Source organism: Acromyrmex echinatior, chromosome 7, assembly GCF_024713525.1.
Source record: "Acromyrmex echinatior isolate Ae372 chromosome 7, ASM2471352v2, whole genome shotgun sequence".
Classification (NCBI taxonomy): Eukaryota; Metazoa; Arthropoda; class Insecta; order Hymenoptera; family Formicidae; genus Acromyrmex; species Acromyrmex echinatior.
Window position 1 is genome coordinate 14,063,678 of NC_141858.1, and position 25,095 is coordinate 14,088,772.

Below are 25,095 nucleotides of genomic sequence, written 5' to 3' on the forward strand. Positions count from 1 at the left end.
CCGATGACTTGAACGGCACTCCCGAAACAAATGCTTTTATTTATAAATGATGTCTGTAAGATATGATTAGAGTCAATGAAATGGATTAGATTTATTAATAAAAAGAGAAATGTTTCTTTTATTATCGATAAAGTTCTAAATTTACGTTCAATTTTTAAACGGATCATATAACGAAAGTGCACAAAAACAAAAAATTAATTAAATTATTAAACTATATTAATTGTGGAATTGTATTATTTGCATGAGAGTATTCATATTAACGTTGCTTTTTTATGATATACATTCGTACGGACAAGTAGCCGTATTGCGTGCCGCTCTTCTTCACATTTCTTTTTGAAACATATAATAATCGCAAAAAATGCTAGATATAATACGAAATATTGAATTTTATGTTATAAATATTCACATAATACGATTACTAGTATGATTAATTGTTCATTCATCACAAGTACAACGTCTCGTATTATATTTGCGATTCTTCGCGATTTCAAAAAGTAATGTGAAAAAGAGCTACACGCGACACGACTACCTACTTGTACGAATCTCAGTAATAGAATAACTGCGCGGTAACTACACGTAAACGTAAACATGACGCATTGCTCCGTGCCACCCCGTGCTATTTCCACCCCAAGGTCGTGCGCCAACGGTCTAACTATCGAAATAATATAACGAATAATACGAATAAATAAAATAATATATTCTTTACATTTTTAATGTTCTCCGATTAATGAAAGAATTTCTTATATGTAATTAGTTTTAGCGACGCGAGTCGTTTAATGTGATATAATTATATATGTGATTTATGATACACCGAGGAATATATTTGACGTTCATTTTATAATTTTAAATATAATTTATCTTAGTTTTCCCGTATCATAAGAATGCGGAGTAACACGAAAATGATAAAATTATACGATTCAAAGTGATAAAAAGCCACAATTTGAAATATCTAACAATAAGAATCTCATTTTTATACCGTAGTATATGTGTGAGAACACATGAAATATCTAAATTGTATTCACGAGCTGTGTATGTGCGTAATGAATCTAAGAAATAAAGCAAACACCATGCAACAAAACCTTACTCCTTAGTTTTAGGCAACCTTACGTAATTCGCATTCGTAGATATCTAATTTTCATTAATTAATGCGACACCCGAAACGACTCGTAAAACACGTTCACCTCTCTCCGAGATCGCCGAGCGAATGCCGAAGTGATGACGTAGTTAACCACTGCGCCGCACGGAACGTTCCCCCACCCTGTTCGCCACGTGACATGCTCCCTTCGCTGTTTGTCGGGCGTTGTTCGAATACCCAATTATTGCTTTTGAAAAAAATTCACAGATTATTCAATTATTCGTATTTTACACGATTTTAACAAATCGCTATACATTTCGCGTTTTGCTTTGTGACATCTGTGGCATAATCCTATATTACTTACATAATTCTTTTAAATATATATAATTAATAATTATTGGTGTGGGGTATTTTTGATATTCCAACATTATATCTCAATTTTTATTATTCTTTTTAATTCGTACTTAAATAAACATTGATAAAATATTTTATATACATATGTATGTTCTTTATATAAAAATACATGCAAATTTTCTTAATATTGTGAAACAATTTGTGCTGCATCAGCTTTGGCTAAAAGTACTAAATATCTTATCTAATCATTATTTAATTTTTCAATTATTATTATTGCAAATTATTCTGTGTTTCAGAAATTCTTTAAACTTACATATGATGCCGATCATAGCTCGATAAAATAACATACACGAATTATTTGAATTAAAAAATATAAAATAATTCCAGAAATTTATTTAAAATATTAAATAAGAAATAAGTCAGAAGTGTAGTTATTTAAAATAATAAATACTAAATAATTCTTTTAATTTTTTTGAGAATTAGGTAAAAAAAAAGATTATTTTTAAATCATTGTTAAATAAAATAACTTAAATAATTTTATATTCTATAAAATAATTATATATTCTTTTATAGCTAATCTGTGCTTCGCGGGTTTTCTCCATGTCTTGGTTCTACTAGCAGCCTGATACAGGGCGAGGAGTATCAGGCTGCTCCTCGCCCTGATGAAGTGGACTGCAAGACTCACGAAACGTTGGCACATCAAGAATGGACCAAGACATGGAGAAAATCCGCGAAGCACAGAATAGTTATATAGAAAGCACCCATGGAAGCATCAAGAAGATTACATATTCTTTTTTTAAAGTAATTATATATATTCTCTAAAATAATTATACATATATATATTTTTTAAAGAAGATTTTAGCAAAAATAAATGTGTATAAAATTTTTAAGTAATTTAAATAATACATTAAAATTTTATATAAATTTATTTTTAATAAACTAAGATCTTTTTTAGAGAATATATATGTATTGGGTCATCTAAAAACCGCGGATACTTTTTAGATGACCCAATATATATAGATACTAGTAATTATGTTTGGTACAAACGAGCTAAAAATTTGCATAAAAAAATATAACTTCGTAATTTTATAAGAGAGAGAAAGAGAGAGAGAGAGAGAGAGAGAGAGAGAGAGAGAGAGAGAGATTATAAGACAAAATTCATTAAATTAAATTGTTTGAATTTTCAATTTCGTTTATTAAAATTCAATAACTTTTATTTACATATGTATGTAGGAGTTGCGAAATTAAAATTTTTCTGTTTTCAAAGATCTATTAAACTATTCCTCCTATGAATAATTAGCACGCTTCTGTCCTGAGGATTTAGTACAGAGACGAACCACATCTACTTTCGATGATACAATTTTATCGATAGTATCAGAAAATGTACAATACATAGTCACGTAGTTCCTAAATTAAAAATGTCTGTATTGGCGATAGTGTACGGATGATTTCGACGGTAACAGAAAGAAAACCTTTTTCTGGTTTCTCTCTGATGTGACTAGACCATTCTTTCGACGAATCAGATTTATGACTTATGATGTCTATGAGCTGCGAGAAGTTGGCAGTGAGCGAAATTGGCGCGAGTCGAAAATCGATCAATCGACCGACTGAATCGAACGATGAGACCGCAGCGCTGCAGCAGATTGATGGACGGACGGACGAACGGACTTGAAGCGAGTGACAGGTGGTTTGACGTTTCGCTCGTCGCCATCGTCGCTAGCGACAAGCGCGGCCTGCCATATTGCGCGTGATATTTCGAGGCGAGCGTTTCTCTCCGTCGTTAGTCGTTGTGTGACTCGATGACAAAATAATTTTGCGTTTGAAGAGCAACGACCGTCATCCGCACGTTCCCTGTTCACACCCTTTGGTCACGGCCCAACGATCACGACAAGCAGCCTTCCACTACACGGCGCCGTTTCACGAGCGTGTGAGTAATTCTCTGCGCTTTGTTGACATCGGAGACTTCTATCTCCTAACGCTAGTTATCAGTTCGGTGAATATTCAAGATTCACTATTCAAGAACACAACAGGTCCGTGTTACGTCTGTCTCTCATAGACTTTCTTACATATCTTCGCCGATCGCAAAGATCGCGTTAATTAGGCGTAACGTAATTATGGGAGTGGGCGGTGCGGGTGTATTGTTGACGTTGTTGCCTCGACGGATCCGCGTCCGCGGAGTTCAAGAAAGCTGTTCCTTCGATGAATGTATGTTTCTTGTCTCCTCGTCAAATTCAATGCAATCTGTCTCGAGAGCCGAGTAATTCAATGTCGCCCGATTTGCGAATGTCAGTTTTGACGAGGATAATTTTTATCAGGCTACTCATGAATTATTAATGTCTCAATTCGTAAACAACATTTCTGTGTGTCATTCACTATCAAATAAATATTATTTTTTTAATTTAAAGAATTTTATATAGTTGTATTATTAAAAGAGATGATCTCTTAAAGAGCATTTTGTGTGTGTGTGTGTGTGTGTGTGTGTGTGTGTGTGTGTGTGTGTATTATATATATATATATTATATATATATATATATATATATATATATATATATATATTTATATTACGAGCTACATTCGTGTAATATAATTCCAAAATTAATTTTAAAAAACTTTAAATTATTGTTAATTTTAATAAAAAAATGCAACATTATATTTATTTATATGTAATAATAAATTAATAAATCAATTTCTTGAATAATATATTAAAATTCAAATAATACACAATAATTTCAGTAAAACTGTATAATTTATTTTAAAAAAATAAATAGATATAATCTTACATTTCTTTATCAATCAAAATGAAAACACAAGATCGTGGGATATTTTATGAAATGTGAGATTACCAGAATCGATCTTATAGATATCTCTCAACAATAAGTTTACAAAGAAACATTATTTAAAGAACTTTCATGGTAGATTATGAACTTTAATTTTATCTCTTGCGGAATAATTATATAATAATTTATAATAATAATAGACAGCTGCAAAAAATATAGTACTATTTTCTTGAAATCTTTATTGCAGGTGCAAAATGTCGACCGGTCCATATAATTATTCTTATATCTTTAAGTACATTATCATAGGAGATATGGGAGTGGGCAAGTCATGCCTGCTTCATCAGTTTACAGAAAAAAAATGTAAGTAATAAAGGAAATAATTAAAGAAACGTATATATTTTATGTAAAGTAAGGAAAAATTGTTTTTGCTGAATTAATTTGGATTTATCATTATTTGTTGTGACATTCTTAAAGGATGTGCTATAATCATATGCATACATAATTGTACTGTAACGCTTACGTTTGGCAGCGCCATTACGCTGTATATACATGTAATGTTGTGCATGACAGACAACATTTATAATTGCAACAGTGTATTGACTTTTGTCTTAGTATACCTACGATAAAAAAAGAGTATCTATTTTAAAGAAAAATTATTAAATGAAAAAACTATATATTATAATAGATATAAATATTAATTTCTTCGTTTTTAAAAAGAATTATGTATTTAATTTTTCTGTTTAAATAAGGATACAATTCGTTGATAATTAAGTTGTACACAATCTAATACTATTTTTTAATTTTATTTTCCATTTAAAATATGATTTTTTTTAATTTATTCCAAAAAATAAGATTATTCCTTGACGTGTTATACCTTATATTTAGTATTTATATAAAAATGTTAAAAAATATACATTTTTGTATAAATGATTTTGTAAATTTAGTCATGGCAGATTGTCCACATACCATTGGCGTCGAATTTGGGACTAGGATTATAGAAGTAGCAGGACAGAAGATAAAACTGCAGATATGGGACACTGCTGGGCAAGAACGATTCAGAGCAGTTACTAGGTAATGATGATTGTTTTTTAGACGATAATTTAGATAATTGTATCTAATATATATAAAATTATAAATGTGTACTAAAAAGAAAAAAATATTTTTTAGATCATATTATCGTGGTGCAGCTGGAGCATTAATGGTATACGATATTACACGTCGTTCAACTTACAATCATCTGAGTAGCTGGCTGACAGACACAAGGAATTTAACAAATCCGAGCACTGTACGCATATTGCTATATTACATATCACAATGTGATTATAAGTGTTTAATTAAACTGATTTATCCTCTGTACATGATATAACAAAATTAATTTTTTAATACGTTTTATAACCATATAACAAAAATAAACTAATTATTGTGCAGGTCATATTCTTAATTGGTAATAAAAGTGATCTCGAAGGTCAACGTGATGTTACCTATGAAGAAGCAAAGCAATTTGCTGATGAACATGGTTTAATGTTTGTCGAAGCTAGCGCAAAAACGTGAGTTCTCTAGTATAGTTCTCTAGTACGAGTTCTCTTAAAATATTTAAATAAAAATTTTCAAATGATTGTAAATGGATTCGTGTATTCAAATTTCTCAAACAGGGGACACAATGTGGAAGAAGCCTTCTTGGAAACGGCAAAGAAAATATTCCAAAGTATACAAGACGGGCGGTGAGTTTGAAATCATTTATAATCACTTAAATAATAAATACTATGTTACGTTGAATAAAACTATCATACGTTGTAAAATATAAATTGTGAATTAATACATGTCCCGAATAATATTAATTGGAATTAAATTAATTATATTTTCTGTCGGTATAGATTGGACCTAAACGCAGCAGAATCTGGTGTACAACATAATCCGAGTCAACCAGGTCGCACCAGCCTCCAAGGAGTATCTAATGAACAGCAGGGAGGAAAAGATTCCTGCTCCTGTTAGGTCTTATTATTTGTTTGTATATAGATATATTAATTGATCGGTACTATTAATGCATATATGATTTGTACTAAGTGTAGTTGACAGATTGTCTTGTAGCTTGTATCCTCCCTTTGATAAGCGAAGTCCACTTAAAAAAAAGAATGAAATATAATTAAAATGTTCTTTTTTTTAATTAGCGTCAATTTATGATATTCAATACAATGTTATAAGTACGTGACACAATGTAGAGATGTTATAAAAATAATTCTGGTAATGCTACTGATTTCTATGAGGCGCGGAGAATCAGTAATTTGTCGATAAAATGGCTTTTGTATGATTATTGGAATTTATATATACTGTTTTCACGTAAACGTTTTATATATTTCATGCATTTTTTGTGAAATCGGATCAAGGAAGAATTCGTTTATAGAATATACATATAATAGCTTATATATAGAAGCCGATTAATTTCTCTCATAAGTTCGATTGAAAATTTCTGTTGGAATGACTTAACAGTGAACACAAGTGATGGAATTTACATTCACATAATTTATATCTGCAACTAACTTATATCTGCAGGGAGGATCATATTCGTTGTAACATGCAAATTCTTGCTTTAAAAGAATTTATTCAATGAAAATTAACTTAAATTATGAACGGTCAGATTTTCCTTAATCTCACTTTTTAAACCTATTTTATTTGATAAGATATGCACATTTACACATTGCGAGCTTAATGATTTCAGTTATCTTACAAATTAATTATAGACGGGGAGAGAAAGTAGGGATCAAAAGTTACTTTTTTTTAATTAATATTTAAAAGATACCTCTATTCTTGATGAAACATAAATATGTATACATACATATGTAAATTTAAATATTGTCTTTAGTGACAAATTAAAGATGGAATTATTCGTCTTTCGTTTGTGATATCAATCGAAAATCTATTTTTTATTTGTAGAATTTAAACTAGCAAATATAGCCATATGTTATTTGAAACTATATGAAACAATTTAGCGTGAAATATTACCACGCATTTTTTCATGTTTTTTTTATCTACTCAGCGAATCTCTAACTTAATGTATGACGCTTCTATGCTTTATATTAGAAAACAGTATTAACAAATTATTTTTCACATTATCTATTATATTGAGAGCACATATAAACATATAAACTAATTCAACATTGATAAATTAATTTGTGTGTTCTCACACATAAATAAAGTTACATAAGCTCTATCTTATTATGATTTGATAGTACAAAGGTAATATTAATATGGCTGAAGCTCCATAAAGAAATAAAAAAGAAAATAAAATAAGAGGCAGCATGCAACGAACACGATGATTTACGTTCTCTTCAACGTTATGTAACATGTAAACACGATTTATATTCAATAATATAAGAAAATGCAAAAGATTGCGTCGAATAAATTTGACCAAAATTTTATTGATCTTTTTGAAACACGGACGTGTTTGTTTTATTATGCACCCTCTCAATCAGATTATCTAAGATATTTTAGAAGGATAATTTATCTAAGATAAATTTAGGATTAAAATTTTATTCTTTTTATCGTATATCCAGTAGAATACTTATTTGATAATAAATCAGAAATTCATTTTTTTATCATTGTTATATTTTTATATTTTGTACACACACACACACACACACATATATATGTATATACAAATATAAGAAAATGTCAGGGAATAAATACTTCTACATGTATGTGGAACTCTTCAACAAAGAGAACGCCAATCTTTGTTTTTGTTAATGAATGCTTTCCTAAGAAATGAATACAAATTTTTTCCACATACATATTTTATTGTCTACTTTTACTAAAATTTTCAATGTAATTTTTGAAATCTGTTTCATTAATCAATATTCTACTTCTACCTATATTATATTCATAAAATTAATTATATAATTGTATAATAAAGGATTTTATTTTTTGTATAATTACAAAGAATAGGATAATGTGATCTCTTAAAAATCTTTATTACAATTGAAAACTTTTTATTTAAATATTGATTAAGTTGGCTTGCAAAAATTAATAATAAATAATTATAAATTTCATTATCAAAGTCCGATTTTTTAAGAATGATAATTATGATTTCCTTCAATTTTTAAAGATAATGAATTTACGTCATTCACAGCCACAAAAAGTTAAAAATAATTTTATATGTAAAAGATAATTAATAATAATAAAATTATGTATACTTTAAAAATATATATACTTTTTTTCGTTTTAACCTTGTTTGTCATTATTTATCACCAAAACATTTTTTATCATTATATAATGTCTTGCCAAGTAATGGCTATTTTTATCGCAAATGTCGAGGGCGCATAAGCAAGTCAATACAAGTCCTGATAACTTTCAAGCAACGTGATCAAAAGCAATCAAACGTGATCATGTCGCATGTCAATGAAATGTCAGCATCTATTGTCCGTGTCACTAAAGAGTGACTGACTCGGTTATATTCGTCTTATAAACTCATGTCATCTTCGTTGAAAATAATATAACTTGAAATATGAATTTACGAACGATCGCCGTTTTTATCGTGACTTGTCATTTTGCGAGAGGGTGAGATGTGATAATCATTATTTCGCATGATACACTCGAAAATTAATTATGCTTACAGGATTACGGATCTAGAAAAGCTTTCCTATTACCGTAGATATCGAGAAAAATCACAAAGAGAGCAAACGACTTTCTTTGTGAATTAACCTCCACTACAAACAAAAACGACAGATTCACTTTAAAATGTATTTCACTTCTTGTCTAATTATTACACGCCTAGATAATCTATAATTCATATCGGACTTCAGAATGCAATTCTATTCATAATTTTATATGCATCTTGTCTGTATTTGAATGCATGTATTTTAATTTTTCAAGTGTTTTAATTTATGATAAGAGCGACTTCGATCAAACTCCAATTAAATTATAATTAATAGAATTATATGTATAATATATTGGAAAAAGATGAAGAACAATGAATTGTATATATTAGAGATTTTGTTTTATTAATCGATTACAGGCTCGTTTCTACAATTCTACATAGATATTATCGTTCATTTACTATTAATGACACAGCTCAGAAAACAAAAATTTTCTATAAAAAATTAATTTAAATATATAAATCATTATAATAATTATAAATTATTAAAATCTTTTAGATTAATTTTAAAATGTAATTTTTATATAATACTCAATTGTAGAAGAATACAAATTCTTTTTTTATGTTTTCATTCTTTTTCTACAATAAACTTAAAAATAACAACTTTTAAGTTACGTCATTATTGTAGCAAATAAGCGATAAGTATGACTAGATAGTCTTTCCTCTTGTGACAATATTGATAAAAATAAACATCTGTTGGTTGAGTTTAACGCCAATTCAAATAATCGTAATTTTTAGTCCGAGTCGCTCTTATAAAGGCATATAAAATTGTGAACAGAGTTCTATTTTTTTTTGCAAATTATAGACTGTTTAAAATAGACTTTTCCGACTGGAATGGATGCACAATTGTATAATACTTTTAAAAATTGAATTTATCCAACGGTATAAAGCATAAATCTATGCATCATTTGAATTTAATTAGGGATAAAATGATGCTGTTCGATTTCACGGATATTCAAAGTGTGGATGATTGGCGGGAGATGTCCGACACTGTAAGGACAGAAGGAAAATCCAAAGCTATCTTAACTCTACAAATGAGCCAGCTCTTTCAAAGAGCAGTCTTCTTCACGCTGCTGAAACCGCAACCAAATGGTGCCGGTTTCGCCGGCGTCAGAAAACTGACAAATTTGAATCTGTCAGGATACAGAAATATTGAGATCATTTGCCGAGGACAAGGGCAAAATAATCACTACAAGATATCCCTGAGACATCGAGGACAGAATTCCAATATGTATTTCAGCTACGAACAATTCTTCACGGTAAAGCTTAAGAATTTCGGTTTTATCTTCAATTTATCGTTATTATTTCGTATTATCGATTCCATTTCATATATCAATCTTTGATTTGAATTTTCTATTAATATTGAAATATTGTATTGGAAAGTCTTCTTTTGGTAAAATTCTACAAAAATTTTCGCTTCAGGTATTAATATCGGACGACGTATTTACCACGGTGACTTTACCTTTGAAAGGCTTCAAACCTTATTATCGTGGAGTTGAGATTCTGAACGGTGAGCCTCTAGATATAACAAATATTACAATGTTCGAATTTCAAATTTACGGAGGCGTTTATCTGCCTATCGAGCAACATGGCGTGTCCGCGTTAGAGATAGAAACGGTAGCAGTTTCCTCTTAATAATCATTCTGATCTTCTAATCGTAAAAGAAAAAAACGAAACGTTCTCTCCGAAGAATTTTTATTTATGTACACATCAAACGTTTACATCCATGCTATGAATGACAGACATATGTATTGGATATTCTATATTAAAAATAATCGTTTTTTATATAGATTTTCGAAATTTTTAACAAAATTTAAATTATGAAATTTAAATTTTAATTATTTATATTTAAAAATGTAAATTTTTGTATTTTTCGAATATCTCGTTGTCTGTACGTGAAAGCAAATTGAATGAAACATTAAAATAATAAATAACAATATTAATATTATTTACATATAATGTTAATATTTCTATATGGTATTAAACATTTATATTAAATATGAAATCATTAATGTATTTTCACATCAAATTCGTATCACATAACTTTCTCAAATTAATTGAAAAAGAGCGTAAATTATTTTTGGACAATCTTGTATATTTTTCAAGATTTTGATTGTTAATTCGTTATATCTTTATTATTGCTTCATTTGTTTTTACGTTTTTTTTAGATAATATTAAATAAGCTTCTTTAAAATTGTTGTATGTATTAAAATTATGATGTATTCTGTAAAAAAAAGAATTATGTATACTTGTTATCTAAGACTAGAAGAAGAGAAAGACGTCACAATAATTTCACTTACCCTTTAAAAGCTTCCGTTATTGCTGAGATTCCAGATTTATGACACACAATGATAGTCTTACATGCTTCCGGATCGAATAATGGTGTGATATATTTAACTGTTACGCGGCTCATATCTTCCTTGGTAACGGCGGGAATATCTCGCATTAGTGGAACACAGTAATCAAGCGGCAAACCGCGACAACATCTTAATGATTCATTCGCTCTATTGCCTATGGCATTCTTCATTCTCATAAGCTGAAAGATTGTAAGTGATTTGGCTGATTCGCAAAAGATGTCGGTCCATTGCCCAGACATACGATTTTCCTACAATAAGAAATTCGTGAGATGCAAGAGATTCTCTCTCTCTCTCTCTCTCTCTCTCTCTCTCTCTCTCTCTCTCTCTCACTCTTATATGTACTTTTACTTTCTTTTATGATTATAACATGTTAAGTGTTTTATGCAATGTTTACATGTTTATTTCTTATATGAATAATCTATTAATGTTCATACCGTATTCTTTTTAGCTTTAGCGTACGCGCCTATCAGATCTGTAGCATCATTAATCGCTAAGTACAAAAGCCCTTCGTGTAGTGATACAAAAAATTCGTAATCGCGCGCACGTTCAGAATGTCGAATTAATAACGATAAGGGTCCCTGAAATAACAATAAGGGTTCTTGTCTTATACATTTGAAATGATAATACCAATTTGCGTTTTCATTTTTGACAACTATCATAACGCTTACATCCATTTGATCAAGATACATCAAACAAACGAGCAAAGCCGGCAGATCGGGGCTCCGATAATCATTTATGCACGGATGAGCTCGTAGGAAGAATGCATTTGTTTCGTTTTCCAATCCAACAATACATCTGCTGATAGCAACATCATTCGTGGAAGTCAATAGTGTCCAATCATTAGTCATGTTCACCCTAAAAATATATTACCATTAATATATTGCATAATTTTCAATGATTTCTATCTTAAAACCAAGTTGTGCAGCAATTAAATTCATATTATGAATACAGTTAAATATATACAAACTAAATAAATTACTGTTCAAAAAACTTGTTATAAAAAACTGTTTATTGAGAAAGAGATCATCTCTAAAAAGATATTTTAAATTTATTATTATATATATTTCATGAAAAGAAAAAGTCTTCGTTATAATTCAATGCTGTATACGTTTTTAAAACCGTTACTGATTAATGATTCACTTTGCTTTTTACTAAATTATTATCCTAACACATATACATATATTTCATTAAATATGCTAACTGTATTTACTTATTGTTAGTCTTCCCTTCTGCAACTGTTACATCGGGAAAGAACGTTTTCCATGGGCTATACACATTTGGAACTGTACGTATTAATCTCATGATGTTAACAGTCATATATAAAACCATATTTTCTGGTACCGTTAAGACTTTTCTGCTTGATTCGATATTTGCCATGATTTCCTTTTGATCTACATCATTATCCAGACGTTTCAGAATGTCAGTAAGAAACTCTTCTTGTTGCAATAAACTGAACATGTAAGGATTGCTGTCTACAAATATTTGAAAAAATTCATATTATAAATATATTTTTTTATTTAGTATATCATACTGTTTCTATTCCCACGGTATGAAATTATTGATTAAAAAAAATTTTTTTAAATGAGATTTTACCTTCATTGTACAGTGCTATTTTCATTAAATCATTCGCAACTCTTTCTCCTTCTGTCTTCGATTGAGCAATATCATTTAATTTCTTTGTTGCTACTTCTTTTAATCTGTCGATTGTTAACACAGTGTCATATAAAAGCTCTTTAATCCACTTTACACCTTTTTCATACTTCTCGTATTCAAACTATATGAAAATATTTTCATACAAAGATATGTTAGAACAGTTACAAATCGTTTCTAATAGCTCTAATTACTCTTACAAAAGAAGAAATTATAATAAATTGTGTTACACACATAATGGATACATACTTGAAGCATCAAATAAACACTAGAGGATTTGTATGAGAATGCCATGGGCTTTTGAACACTAATTCGAGTAGTAGCTAGTGCAGTATCTGCTTTTAATTCATCTATTACTTCCTCATAAGGAATCAATTGATCATCTCTTTTCACCGGAGATTCCATAATGAGTTCTAGCAATAGTGGAATATATTTTTTGTATACTTTATTAATGGAAGTAGTGTCCATGACGATAAATGTCTAGATTTAAATAAAGACTACAGTTAATTATATCATATTTAATAATCGGTGTACGATTACGCTTAATATGAATATATAATGTCCTAAAACTTTTGTAAATAGACAAAAAATATTTCTATGAATTAATTTTCAATAAAATTACACAATAAGAGAATAAGATACTTACATAAATGAAGATCGTATCGGCGTTCTCTAGATAGGTAAATAATGGTAATAATTTGGCATCTAATTCAGGATGCTGCTCTGAAGAATCCGTACTGTAATTTTCAATGTGACGGAAGACAATGGAATCTATATCAGGTACAGGTATACTTTCTAACACTTCGTCGGGTATATGTGACTTAAGAAAAAAAAACATCATCAATAGCAAGAAGATTGCCAGCAGTAAACTTTGGATATAAACTACTTTAATTACACAAATATCTATCTTATTTTTAATTAAAACATTTACATACATTTTCACTTATGGCTTGGGAAAGAAGTATATCGTTTCTCGCTAATCCAAGCATGCCGAATTCGCGCATCCGATCAATTTTTCTTTTTCTTTCCTCTCCCGAAAATATCTTTAACATTTCACGGCTGGGTGTGCCTTTCACAACAACCATTGGAGTCTCAACAAAATATTTCTTGTAAAGGTTGAACCAGTAACTTTTAGATTCATTTTCTAATATTTTGAGATAATGTATAATGTTCAACCTATGATTCAGCTGTTAATGAAAATGATGCAATCAATATTTCTGAAAACGCAATTTATAAATAAATCATATGTGTAACATACTTCTTTGAGTGCTTTTCCATATAACATATGTTTAAACAGTCCATTTGCAATTGTATTATGTGGATTATTTTCCAGATCATTTAAAATTTTAGTAATATATCTACGAATTATAATCTTCATTCTTTTTAATTGTATACCAACGTCAGTTGTATTTTTAAGTACTTTCATCACAGACTCCTTGACTAGAGGAACTTTACTACCCGGCACATTCGGAAACATTAAACTTAAAGCTGAAGTCGAGAATTCATGGAAGTAATATTCATAGGATATCTGTTCCTTGGCAAATTCTTTCTGTAATACACCTTCGGTTGTGTCAGTCAAATATTGCGAGATTAAGCAAAAACCAAAATAATCATACAATTTATTAATGGACGGTCCTTGCCAGGCTATACGAATATAAGCCCCAGTACACGAGTAGCACGGATATTGGAATTCCACATCTATGCTTTTTGTAAGCGGTTTAATTGGAGTTTGCCAGGGTCTTTTAAATTCGCCTCTGTCTCCCTATAATTTTGAGATTAAAATCAAGATTATCGCAAAATAAAGATTACAATGTCAAAGTAATATATGTATTTATATATAAATATATTATATATAATATATTACAGAGTTATAATCACAGAGTTCTAATTTAATATTAATATACAATATAATTTTTAACAAAGTAATAATTCACAATATTTTTTGTTTATTCCTGATATGTTTATTTCTTTAATTTCAAAAATTAATAATTTAATCCTAATTAATAATATTTAAATTAAAATAAAAAATTTTTAGATTAACTTACTTTTGATATTATTTTCTCTTCTAAAGGTAGTAACGTGTCTAAAATTTTAGTATGATCTACTTGACCTACTATTAACACAGTTAAGTTTTCTGGTCTATAATATTCTTCATGGTACTGTCTGATATCTTCAAGAACAAGATATTCCGATATGTAATTCGATGTACCTGTAAGTGTACAATGATAAATAATACTTGCAAACCCATTGCAATGAAAGTAATAAGCTATAAGCTATAAGAATTAATTGACAAATTATATAGTCGATTATTCTTCTCTTATTCGAACAATCAATTTCTTATGTCTTACGACTTATTACCTCCATTGTAGACGATTCTTAGAGTAGGATAATTCGAAACCCTCTCGTCAATACTCATTTTCGTATACACATTAAAAATTTTTACCAATAAAATACTGATCTTAGCCCGGTCAAATTCTCGTAATTTGGATCATTTCACATCGATTTATGCTTTGAGCTATAATTTTTTATAAAAATTATGCTTATTATCTAAGGTCAAAGTTGACAACATGTTTGTTTTTTTAATATCCAAGGTTGTTCAATACCGAGCATTTCACACGAATTCTCTTTTCGTTTTTGCTATTGCGTATTGAAACATTTCGTGAATGTAGGAAATAATAAAAAAATGTCAATAATGAGTAGTAAATACATAAACAATTAAAAAATAAAAAAATTCCAAATTTTTATTCAATACATCCAGTACATTCCATACAGTGTTATCATTACCGCGTACATTACATACGGATTTTCTACATTTATCACATGTTTTTCGTGTTTTTTGATGCTTTTTGAGCACATCTTTCTTGCAAATATGGCATAAGCCCACGATAATTTTTCGTCCCGTCGAATCGTATTTTTGCACAGACGATCCTGATAATAAAATACTACTGATAACATTTACTGGTCTACCGAATATGCTTTCAATAGCATTCTTCGTCGAGAAATGTCTCATTATCTGAGGATTTACCAATCGATCTTCGATTAAAGGCATGCATAATTCTTCGCTGAGTTGGCGCAAGAAACGACGTTCGTTGGCGATTGGTACGAGATATAAGATTTGTTCGCGTCACATACTCCACATGCTCGAACATGCTCCTGCCATAGTTCCTACTCACTCTAATGAGTGCATTGGAAAGTAGGAATTATAACAGGAATATATTGGAGCATGTTGGAGTATGCGACGCGAACAAATTTATAGTAGAAGCGTGATGGAACATACGTACATGCACACATGCATATTTCCGGAAGTGAATGGATAAATGGTGGAATCAATTAGAGAAGAGAATGCTATCCGTTCCACTCTCTCTTGATTCTCTCTGGGTTGCCCGAAAGGAATTCTTTGTAGAAAATGTTAGAAGGAGAAAATCAAAAGATCGGAAATCTATACAGGGGTCTGGAAGAAGAAGAAAAACTGTCCACTCGCCAGCTTACAGCTGTTGAGAGCAAGGGGGAGGACGCAGATAGTTCTATACTACCCACTAGCGATTGCATAGTGGGTACTCGGGTACCCCAGGTATTGAACGAAGGGGAGAAATTCGTGTATTGACAAGAGAATTAAACATTTTTTATACCTTGAACAATTGAGCTATATCCACAATTTTCAGGATACATCGCTTTCATTAATTCAGTGTAAGTTACATATTCTCCATCCAATTCTTTAGTCCTTGTGTCGAAATAAAATGTACCTCCATTGTCTCCATATTTAGTAATATGATGTACGTTTATAATATACGCTGCTTCCTATTAAAATATAAAAATTTTAAACATTTTTTCATATAATTTTTTGACAGTATATATAATTATCTATATATTAATATTTTAGATATGTTAATAACTTATCAGAATATTCAGAATGTAATGAATATCCTACATGGAATAACTCATGTCTCTTTTATCTATTAAATAAAATCTATTGAATAAAATGTTTCATAAAAACAAAATATTTTGCATTAGATAACAAAGGCAACTTATAAAAATAATATTAAAATTTTTTTACCGAAAGTGTGGGATAAAGAATATGATCGAGATATACAGGCAGTAAGGAGAAAAATCCTTTTGTCTCACTTGTTCTCATACTGTAACAAGTGTAATCCTGAAACGTATGAATCTCGGCGTCAAGTGAGTAGCATCTGTGAGACCAGCGAGTCAAAAGATTTTTATAAGGATAGTCTTCGCTACCCATCAATACAAGATGTGACACTGCTTCAGGAAGACCATCATCCGTGAACACTTCGGTAGCTGAAAAAAAGAATTGATATAAATATAAAGATGATTAAAAATACTTTGATGTTTTCTAACTTTTATTTCAATAATCTTTTCATTGAGATAAATAGGAATTAACACTTTGTTTGATTTGTTAAGAAAAGATACAGATATCTAGAATTAAATTAATTCCGAAAGAATTTTTTTAGAATTACAATTTCGAAGCATAAGGGTGCCAACTTTACACACCCAATCTGTCATGTTATGTCAACATAGTTCTGCCATTAGAACACAAGCTTACTGATGACACTGTGCTAATTTTGATAAACTTTGCTATACCTCTGCCAGCATTCTATCAACAGCATTGCATGTACATACATGTAGCAAATATTTTGTAGTCTATTGTCGAGCAGAATTTATTCTCGACAGACTTATTGTTAGCTACCTAAGAGTCAAAGTGAAAGGGAGAACTCCATGTAATATTATATCCTCTATTAACACGTTCAAAAATTACCGATAGCGAAGTGGCAGCTGACAATCGGATCACTTACGTCCGCGATACAAATTGTCAGGCCGGTTTTCAGGGATCTGTACATAGCAAGTGGTATCTTGTCGTTGATCATCATCGAATATACCATCCTGAATACCCCGTTTGTTGGCGGATTCACGTCCGTGATCTCCGCAAGGCGGGGAGTGCGGAAACCCGGAACACCCGGATACACAAACCTCGCGAAGTTCATTCACAAATTCCAGTTCTGTTGTTCTGTACAGTATTACTGATCGATACTGCTTACTGTTAGATACCGTGCCAGAAATACATACACTTCGTTAGAATGTTCTAAAATGTCAAGTGACACGGTATTGAACATGTATAGTTCACGTCACGTTTGCTATAGATTTTCAGTACTATCAGTGCATTGCAGTGCATTTCCGGCCAATGGCTCCGTTCTAGTATAGTAGATTGTTCAGATCGTTAGACTCCTAGATGCAAGTAGAAATATTGTTTTGACAGACATGGCGAGATATTCTAGTGACTCGGACTCGGACCATAGTAGCAGATACCGAAGGAAACGAAATCGAAAATCAAGGTAAAAAACACGAGAGTAATATCTGATTCTATTATTAATTTAAAGGTTAGGAGTTACAATTTTCAATTTGTATCGCTCACATATTTCATGTACATTATATTTAATTTTAAGTTTATTAATTTTTATTATGCAATTTAGTTTTAATTTGTTTTATTTATTAAATAAATATTAACATTATATTTCTACTAGAACATGTTTAAATTAAAGTAAATATTTATATTGATAGAAATGGATTTTATTGACAATCTTATTATTCATAAGCAGAATATTCAATATTACAATAATTTTTGCAGATCTAGCAGCTCAGACAGCAGTGAATCCTCGCCACATCGAAGGAGATCCTCAAAACATTCTAAAACAAAACGTAAACATCGATCACACTCGAGAAGTAGAGGAAGAGACCGAAATTCAAAGAACCATAAAGGATCCAGAAGCAGTCACTCAAGAGACCGAGATAAAAGACGTTACCGTTCTAGCATAGGTAGATCATACTCTTCGGATCGTACAAGAAGAAAGGCTAGATCTACATCCAGAGAAAAATCACGAAGTCCTTCCAGCAGTTCACAATCGAATCAACCGAAAATTAATACAGAGAAAAGTCAAGTCTTAACAACAAAAGGTAGAAACGCATTGGCTTTTATGAATATTACATTTAAATATTTTAATAATATTTCATATTAAAAGATGCAAAATGTATTGCTTTTCAGATGATTTTCCCATTGAGCCACGTTTCAAAGATAGTGTACTTGAAGAAATAAACGCTGAAGGTTTCATTCCTAAGCAGTTCACTTCATCTGCTACCAAGGAGAGTAAATTTAAAAATATTGTAATAGACATTACTTCAGATACTATACAAGTTCCACTAGTATCTAATGTTGCCAGTGGCCCGGAAAGCATATTTCATACATCAGTAAGTTTTAATTATTTTTGCATTTCCTGATGTACTCATACATACCATTTGTTCTTTCTTCTCAGATTATGATGGATCAAGAAGCAAGATTCGATAAATGGGTGAAAAAACTTTACACTCTTAGACAGAAAGCCATAGCTGACTTGACACATACAAATATGACATAATTTAAGATTTAAAAGATTTAAAGATTTAGATTAGCATTTTTTGATATACAAATGCATATGAAAATATATCCTGCATGCGAAAAATACGAAAAATATATATATAATTGTATAATATATATATGTATGTATATATATATATATATATATATATATATATATATATATATATATATATCAATAATTTGAATAATATAAATATATAAATAAAAAACAAAAAATTTAGTAATAAGTTTAAAAATTAAGATAATAAAATTCTTTTGTAGATCTTTGGCTTTAATAAAACTTTGATTAAAAAATCAATAAGATATTTGATACGCACTAATATTGACATTTATATGTATCATTTATTTTCTTGTCAGACTTTACAATTATTCGCGTACAGTTTTATAAATTTGGTTTTTTTATAACGCCATAAAGCTAAGGAAACTTGTCAAAACTTATGGAGATAGAAATAGTGACTATAGGAACTTAACTACAATCACACGAAACGTGACAGAGAATCATGTAATAATTCTATAATAAAGTTTAAATGACAAAATTACGCGTCATCGTGGAATTAAACAAAAGCTAATTGATATTAACAAGATATTCTGCATTTCCATCCCCACTCGAAAAGTGGTGGAACTAACTAATACGCTATTTATTGCCACCAGTGTTTAATCTACGTGTCTACGGACATTTAAAACGGTGTTTACGCACCGCATACTTATATATTTGCGTGTTTGTTTATTGGAGTTGATAATACAAGTAACAGTACATAACTAATACAGAATTATTATAAGTGTTCAGGCACCCGGTCTATAATATGATATCTGTGCAGACATTAATACATACATATTCCCTTAATTTGTTTACAAAATGGTTTTTTTTATATAAATTTAAAAAGATCAATTCTTCTAATCTGAATTTTCTATTTGAAATGAAACACAATATTTTTAATTACATATTACATTTAATATTTATTTCAATAATTTATATAAAATCATTTTGCAATAAATATATTCTATCATACGAAACAGATTCTAGAATTTTTTTTCTTTCTGATATGCTACTAAAATCTTAGGTCATTTATTAATTGCATATTTTCATTACAAAATATCCTGAATTGAAATAATATTAGAATATCTATAGCACGCAGCTATCTAAGACTAATGAACGTCCGAGTACCTGGATACGTTTGCCGACACTAAATGCTGTACGCGCGAATATATAATAAAATGTTTAAAAAAACTAAAAATAATTTCTCTTTGTATGTGCATGACAATGCACGGAAATAAACTAATGGCAAAATTGCATTCAATCACGATTCTTATTTATTCCAGTTTCTGGTTCTCAGTTCCAGTTTTCGTGATAAATTGGCAATGAACTGGTATACATAAAACGTATTTAAAATACGATACTGTATTACTAATACTTATTGAAGTATGTAACACGATTAGAAATGCAGAAGAGATAAGCATGTCTTACATGGAATGTCAAATATCAAGACTTTTTCTCTTGAATTGATACTCTGTAACTTCTGTTTTTTTTCTCAATTGAAATTGTAAAAATATTTATATAGTCGCAGTAATCTTATGAATGTTTAACCTGTTTTACATATTAATCACAATTGCAAACTCAATATATTTCTCGAAACACATTTTAAAAATTATTTTCAGTTTCGCAATATTAATAATTCGTGTTTTTATACCTCGAGCTTACTGTGTTTACACAAGCATTATCCATAACGCGATAGATTTTCTAAATAGAATTCACAAATGAATATATCTATAGTTTTACTAATGATAACGTATCGTAAAATTGCATCGTAAGCGCAACCACTTAGTGCACGGCTATTCTACTGGTTTTATCGTTTTTTTAACGCAGACATTCATAAATATAGTCAACAAGCTATGTGCCAGAATCCATAATAATAAACGTTTTACTACTATGGCGTAACACTGCACTTGCTATCTGTTTAAATCGAATATCATACCACAAGAATATGGAAGAAATATTAATTTTCCTATGATCCAGCAGACAATATACCATCCTGCTAAAACTTCTTGCATTTTTTTAATAGTAATTCAGTCGTTCACATTTAACCTCTCATGATATAGTTTCTCATGATGTATTATATACTACAGATCGATAATAACAAATTGTGTATTAGCATTATATAATAGCTCTGTTCTTTTTAGCTGAACTTCTTGTACGGTTCATCATTTCTCTTTTTTCTGCAACGTGGAGAGAAAAGGTGAACCGTAAGAAATTCAACTGAAAAAACAGATGTAAAGTTATCATTTAAAATTAATAGAAAATGGAATAACTAATAGAAATGGAAAGACTTACAATGAAGATCTCGATAAATATAGGAATATATATTTGAAATATAGTTTAGAAAAATGCCAAAGATGAGAAATTAATTGATGCACAAATAAAATGCAAAATAATAATTCTAAATTCGACGGAATATTTACCTAAGCTTGCCCTGGACAGCTTATAATTTTTATACATTGATCTACTGGTGGTTTTAATATTCTAGAATAATTGAAAATTCCCACTTCTCGATTTCTCATAGTTTCATTCGAAGTCTTCTAAATTCACAATATCGACTTCCACGATATTATTACCGGCAAACTGTCCGAATACTCCGCTCTGTGATGCGCTGCGTTTTACAACTGAAATATTTGAAAACACAATAATTATATGAGAGAGATTTTATCTTCCCTGGAAGAAATTTTTCTTAACATTTTTATACAAATTAGAACACTTTTTAGAAATACTGGAAAAAATCAATATTTTTTTTTATTATAATATAAAAATTATTCATAAGATTTTTCATTCTATTTCTGAAAGAATACTTTAAATTTTTACAAATTTTATAAAATTTCATCAGAACATATACAACAAAAAAATTATAGAAATTTTAGGATATTTTAGAATTCACATATAAAGAATTTTAGGAAAGATGTAGACTTTTTCGACACTTGAAAAGTGTTTCAGTTTATATAAAAAATTTGAAATTTTTTTAGAAATTGTAAAATTATTTAGAAATTCGGAAAAATTCTGAAATTTACAAAAAATCCTGAAAAATATGTATATATAAAATTCTTAGAAAAATTTTCACCAAGGTTGTATGGGTATAACTTGAAATTTGATAACTAACTACTAGAAGAATTCACTTTCTGCAGCATATAAGTAGGCAAGTCCTGGCATTCACGCGCTATGTATGTTCCAACGATCGACATATCAGTAATTGGCGGCGTGACTACTTTCATAGTTTCTCGTACGACTGCAGTGTTCACTTCATAGTAACCTGATATACAAGAATTACAAGTGCGTCATAATTTAATAAATAAATTATAATTAAAATTAATTAATTCAATTTAAATCACATACTTACCATTGTACATTTTTCTAAGGAGATCATACATGTTACGAGGTGGCAATACGCGCTGGCGATTCAGTGGCATGACAAAGCAACACTGACCGTCAATATCTATAATACCTGTCTTATTCTGTAAATAAACATGGTATCATAAGAAATATGTCCCGTGCGATGCAAAAAATCGTTTTGTTGTGATTTAGAAATACAATATTGGTCGGTATTCATAGTAGTTTTTATTTTAAAACCATCTTAAATGATATCTTATGATGCTTTATAATTAATTTATGACATCTTAAGACTATTTAATGTTTTTTAAAGATAAGAACCGATTATAAATTTCAGTCATCGACTCACAATGTTGAAATCATGTATGAAACGACCTTGTCGTCCACCGCGAAAATCAGGCACGTCAATCTTCTCATAATGCTCATTCTCAAGATCAATCTCAAATCTCTCCTTAAAGAAATTATTAATATCATGATCTATGTGCCTTGCAATATCTAGAGCGTCCTGTTCCATGGCTCTGGTGAGACTCTTGGTAAACAGATCAGAATCAGCCAAAAGTCCCTGATGAACTGCATTATTGCCATAGGATGCTTTGTTTGAGCTGTCATATGGAATGCTGTACCAGCCAGTACTGAATCTGCGCATCTGAGTCCTGGCATATTGTTTGTAGATATATAGCCCACCGATCATGCCGATAAGCAGTATCGATAGTGCAAGAAGAAAGAGCAAAAATGTTGTCGCCATATGTATACGGTGAATGCTTGTTCTAGATATGAAGCAACGGCTTCTGGGGACCGCATCTGTTTTTGAACGTCCTGCTTCAGGATCAGCTTTTGTACCATCCTGTTAAAGAATACCTGTATTTAATCTTTGAAATCTCTAAAGAAAATACCAGTAAAGAAAATACCGGAAAATATTATAAACAAGCAATTATTTAATAACATAACACAATTATTTAATTATTCCTCAAAATTCAATTTAACTTGTAAAAACTACATCTAAAAAATGTATAACAAAAATTTAACAATTTTAAGGATTAACTTTAAAACTCCATTTCCATACTACTTGACAAGATATATAATGAAAAACAATCAAGTGGTTTAAAATCAATAAAAGCTAAAAAGGGTTTCATTTTTTTTTAATCTTTCCTTAAATGCCTCATTTCCCTGTCATTTAATATGTCATACATCATCTTTATTGAGGCATGTACTGCATCTGTCATGTTACAATATATAATGTATATTTTGTTCATTAATTTACTTGGCCTGGCTCTCTCGTTGGTGGACACACACTGGCATGTGTGTGTACAATACATATCAACACTATCGAACCCAAGCATTCCCTGTTGATAGCATAGAAACAAGTATACACAGATATAATGTACTTTGGCACATAAATTGACAATTTGTTGAATATGTACATATATATATATATATATATATTCGACAAGAATTATTACCAGATATATGTGATACGTATACATCATATGTGTGTGTGCCAAGGGTTGCGTTAAGTGGCTACGCTGCGCACAACGCGACCCTAACGCGATCAGTTATAAAAATAGCGATGTTCTCCGATCGCGACGGGGTCCTGAGGTGTCGAAGGAAATTAACGATCCGAGTGACGCGATCGGGCATTGCGAGCGAGGTGTGTACATATATACTAACCGCCGCGTTTTCCTCCACAAACAATGGCTGCTCCATTTTGTCGGACGCCTTCTTCTCGGTGATCGCTTTCGTGATTACCGTCATTTTCGTAGTTTTTCACACTGCGGACGCTGGCGAGAGAATGCGATGTGAGTTGACGGTCCGACGCGCGTCAACCGCGATAATGGTTTATCGGTTGGTGATAGAGTTCCTCGAAACCGAGGACGCGGAGTGAGAAATCCGACCGAACGGACGTACACAACGCTACAGTCAACTCGAAGCTTGGAACGACTCGGAGCGACTGCGGCGCAGTGTTGGAAAAGCGGAGTATCCGAGGGAAATAAAATCCCTCGGAAGAGCGTTATACGCATGCGTAAGTATGTCATTGACCACGTGACATTCTAATGATTCTTGGGACCTATATAAATTATAATCCGTATTTACATTACTTTTATTGATAAATGCACATATTTAGAATATATTAAATGCTATATTAATGTGTATAATGTTATATAGTACTACATACATATAATTTCTAGATTTTTCTGTTAAAAAGGATATAAGAATTATTTTTAGTTAACATACATATATAAAGTGTAGAGTATTTATTTCATAAATAAAACCGAATTCTACCAAATATATAAGATAAAGCTATAGACTATAATTTTATTTATGAAATTTTTAATTTAATTTTAAATTTAATTAAATTTAATACGAGTCTACAGATTCAAATAATTTTATCATATAATATAATTAATCTTATTACTAATAATATAAAATCAAATTT

General features: G+C 30.2%; 5 protein-coding genes across 8 annotated transcripts; 3 read left to right on the plus strand and 2 right to left on the minus strand.

Moving 5' to 3' along the window:
* The first annotated feature begins 3,056 nt into the window (after nucleotides 1-3,056).
* Nucleotides 3,057-7,643, plus strand: Rab14 (RAS oncogene family member Rab14). The gene is made up of 7 exons (XM_011068418.2): nucleotides 3,057-3,356; nucleotides 4,454-4,566; nucleotides 5,151-5,277; nucleotides 5,374-5,491; nucleotides 5,635-5,753; nucleotides 5,859-5,927; nucleotides 6,081-7,643. The coding sequence occupies exons 2-7, from the start codon at nucleotides 4,461-4,463 to the stop codon at nucleotides 6,196-6,198; spliced, it is 657 nt and encodes a 218-aa protein (XP_011066720.1). The 5' UTR covers nucleotides 3,057-3,356; nucleotides 4,454-4,460; the 3' UTR covers nucleotides 6,199-7,643.
* Nucleotides 7,644-7,793: 150 nt separating this feature from the next.
* LOC105153523 (uncharacterized) lies at nucleotides 7,794-13,761 on the plus strand. Of its 2 annotated transcripts, XM_087407947.1 has the most exons (4): nucleotides 7,794-8,757; nucleotides 9,777-10,113; nucleotides 10,277-10,364; nucleotides 13,576-13,761. In XM_087407947.1, exons 1-4 carry the CDS (start codon nucleotides 8,705-8,707, stop codon nucleotides 13,602-13,604), a joined length of 507 nt encoding a protein of 168 aa, XP_087264073.1. In that variant the 5' UTR covers nucleotides 7,794-8,704; the 3' UTR covers nucleotides 13,605-13,761. The 2 variants fall into 2 exon arrangements, with proteins under 2 accessions (XP_087264073.1, XP_011066730.2); XM_011068428.2 differs by lacking the exon at nucleotides 13,576-13,761 and having other exon boundaries at nucleotides 10,277-10,530.
* On the minus strand, nucleotides 10,533-17,986 carry LOC105154208 (uncharacterized protein C05D11.1). Of its 3 annotated transcripts, none has more exons than XM_087407934.1 (15): nucleotides 17,673-17,810; nucleotides 17,371-17,566; nucleotides 16,916-17,157; nucleotides 16,491-16,659; nucleotides 14,907-15,070; nucleotides 14,120-14,623; nucleotides 13,797-14,048; nucleotides 13,508-13,681; nucleotides 13,111-13,341; nucleotides 12,805-12,985; nucleotides 12,422-12,683; nucleotides 11,880-12,066; nucleotides 11,646-11,789; nucleotides 11,155-11,459; nucleotides 10,533-11,078 (listed from the first exon to the last, which is right to left on the minus strand). In XM_087407934.1, exons 3-15 carry the CDS (start codon nucleotides 17,099-17,101, stop codon nucleotides 10,979-10,981), a joined length of 2,859 nt encoding a protein of 952 aa, XP_087264060.1. In that variant the 5' UTR covers nucleotides 17,102-17,157; nucleotides 17,371-17,566; nucleotides 17,673-17,810; the 3' UTR covers nucleotides 10,533-10,978. The 3 variants fall into 3 exon arrangements, with proteins under 3 accessions (XP_087264060.1, XP_087264059.1, XP_087264057.1); XM_087407933.1 differs by having other exon boundaries at nucleotides 17,337-17,566; XM_087407931.1 differs by lacking the exon at nucleotides 17,371-17,566 and having other exon boundaries at nucleotides 17,636-17,986.
* A 67-nt stretch (nucleotides 17,987-18,053) lies between these two features.
* LOC105153530 (uncharacterized) lies at nucleotides 18,054-19,852 on the plus strand. Its single transcript, XM_011068438.2, has 4 exons — nucleotides 18,054-18,209; nucleotides 18,503-18,828; nucleotides 18,917-19,119; nucleotides 19,185-19,852. Exons 1-4 carry the CDS (start codon nucleotides 18,136-18,138, stop codon nucleotides 19,284-19,286), a joined length of 705 nt encoding a protein of 234 aa, XP_011066740.1. The 5' UTR covers nucleotides 18,054-18,135; the 3' UTR covers nucleotides 19,287-19,852.
* Nucleotides 19,611-24,637, minus strand: LOC105153541 (integral membrane protein 2C). Its single transcript, XM_011068450.2, has 5 exons — nucleotides 24,330-24,637; nucleotides 23,011-23,505; nucleotides 22,672-22,786; nucleotides 22,435-22,584; nucleotides 19,611-21,946 (listed from the first exon to the last, which is right to left on the minus strand). The coding sequence occupies exons 1-5, from the start codon at nucleotides 24,411-24,413 to the stop codon at nucleotides 21,849-21,851; spliced, it is 942 nt and encodes a 313-aa protein (XP_011066752.1). The 5' UTR covers nucleotides 24,414-24,637; the 3' UTR covers nucleotides 19,611-21,848.
* Nucleotides 24,638-25,095: the final 458 nt, after the last annotated feature.

What these genes read in the sequence shown, in the direction of transcription:
- Rab14 (XM_011068418.2), top strand. Translation starts at nt 4,461, where the DNA reads ATGTCGACCGGTCCATATAATTATTCTTATATCTTTAAGTACATTATC. An exon ending in TCAGTTTACAGAAAAAAAAT is followed by an intron (nt 4,567 to 5,150) that starts GTAAGTAATAAA and finishes TTGTAAATTTAG; the next exon opens with TCATGGCAGATTGTCCACAT. An exon ending in GTCGAAGCTAGCGCAAAAAC is followed by an intron (nt 5,754 to 5,858) that starts GTGAGTTCTCTA and finishes TTTCTCAAACAG; the next exon opens with GGGACACAATGTGGAAGAAG.
- LOC105154208 (XM_087407931.1), bottom strand. Translation starts at nt 17,861, where the DNA reads ATGAACTTCGCGAGGTTTGTGTATCCGGGTGTTCCGGGTTTCCGCACT. An exon ending in TTCTTTATCCCACACTTTCG is followed by an intron (nt 16,660 to 16,915) that starts GTAAAAAAATTT and finishes ATATTTTAATAG; the next exon opens with GAAGCAGCGTATATTATAAA. An exon ending in CCCAAGCCATAAGTGAAAAT is followed by an intron (nt 13,682 to 13,796) that starts GTATGTAAATGT and finishes TTTTTTCTTAAG; the next exon opens with TCACATATACCCGACGAAGT.
- LOC105153530 (XM_011068438.2), top strand. Translation starts at nt 18,136, where the DNA reads ATGGCGAGATATTCTAGTGACTCGGACTCGGACCATAGTAGCAGATAC. An exon ending in AAACGAAATCGAAAATCAAG is followed by an intron (nt 18,210 to 18,502) that starts GTAAAAAACACG and finishes TAATTTTTGCAG; the next exon opens with ATCTAGCAGCTCAGACAGCA. An exon ending in TCAAGTCTTAACAACAAAAG is followed by an intron (nt 18,829 to 18,916) that starts GTAGAAACGCAT and finishes ATTGCTTTTCAG; the next exon opens with ATGATTTTCCCATTGAGCCA.
- LOC105153541 (XM_011068450.2), bottom strand. Translation starts at nt 24,413, where the DNA reads ATGACGGTAATCACGAAAGCGATCACCGAGAAGAAGGCGTCCGACAAA. An exon ending in TTGTGGAGGAAAACGCGGCG is followed by an intron (nt 23,506 to 24,329) that starts GTTAGTATATAT and finishes ATTCTTTAACAG; the next exon opens with GATGGTACAAAAGCTGATCC. An exon ending in GAAAGTGAATTCTTCTAGTA is followed by an intron (nt 21,947 to 22,434) that starts GTTAGTTATCAA and finishes CAAATATTTCAG; the next exon opens with TTGTAAAACGCAGCGCATCA.
- LOC105153523 (XM_011068428.2), top strand. Translation starts at nt 8,705, where the DNA reads ATGAATTTACGAACGATCGCCGTTTTTATCGTGACTTGTCATTTTGCG. An exon ending in ACTTGTCATTTTGCGAGAGG is followed by an intron (nt 8,758 to 9,776) that starts GTGAGATGTGAT and finishes GAATTTAATTAG; the next exon opens with GGATAAAATGATGCTGTTCG. An exon ending in GCTACGAACAATTCTTCACG is followed by an intron (nt 10,114 to 10,276) that starts GTAAAGCTTAAG and finishes TTTTCGCTTCAG; the next exon opens with GTATTAATATCGGACGACGT.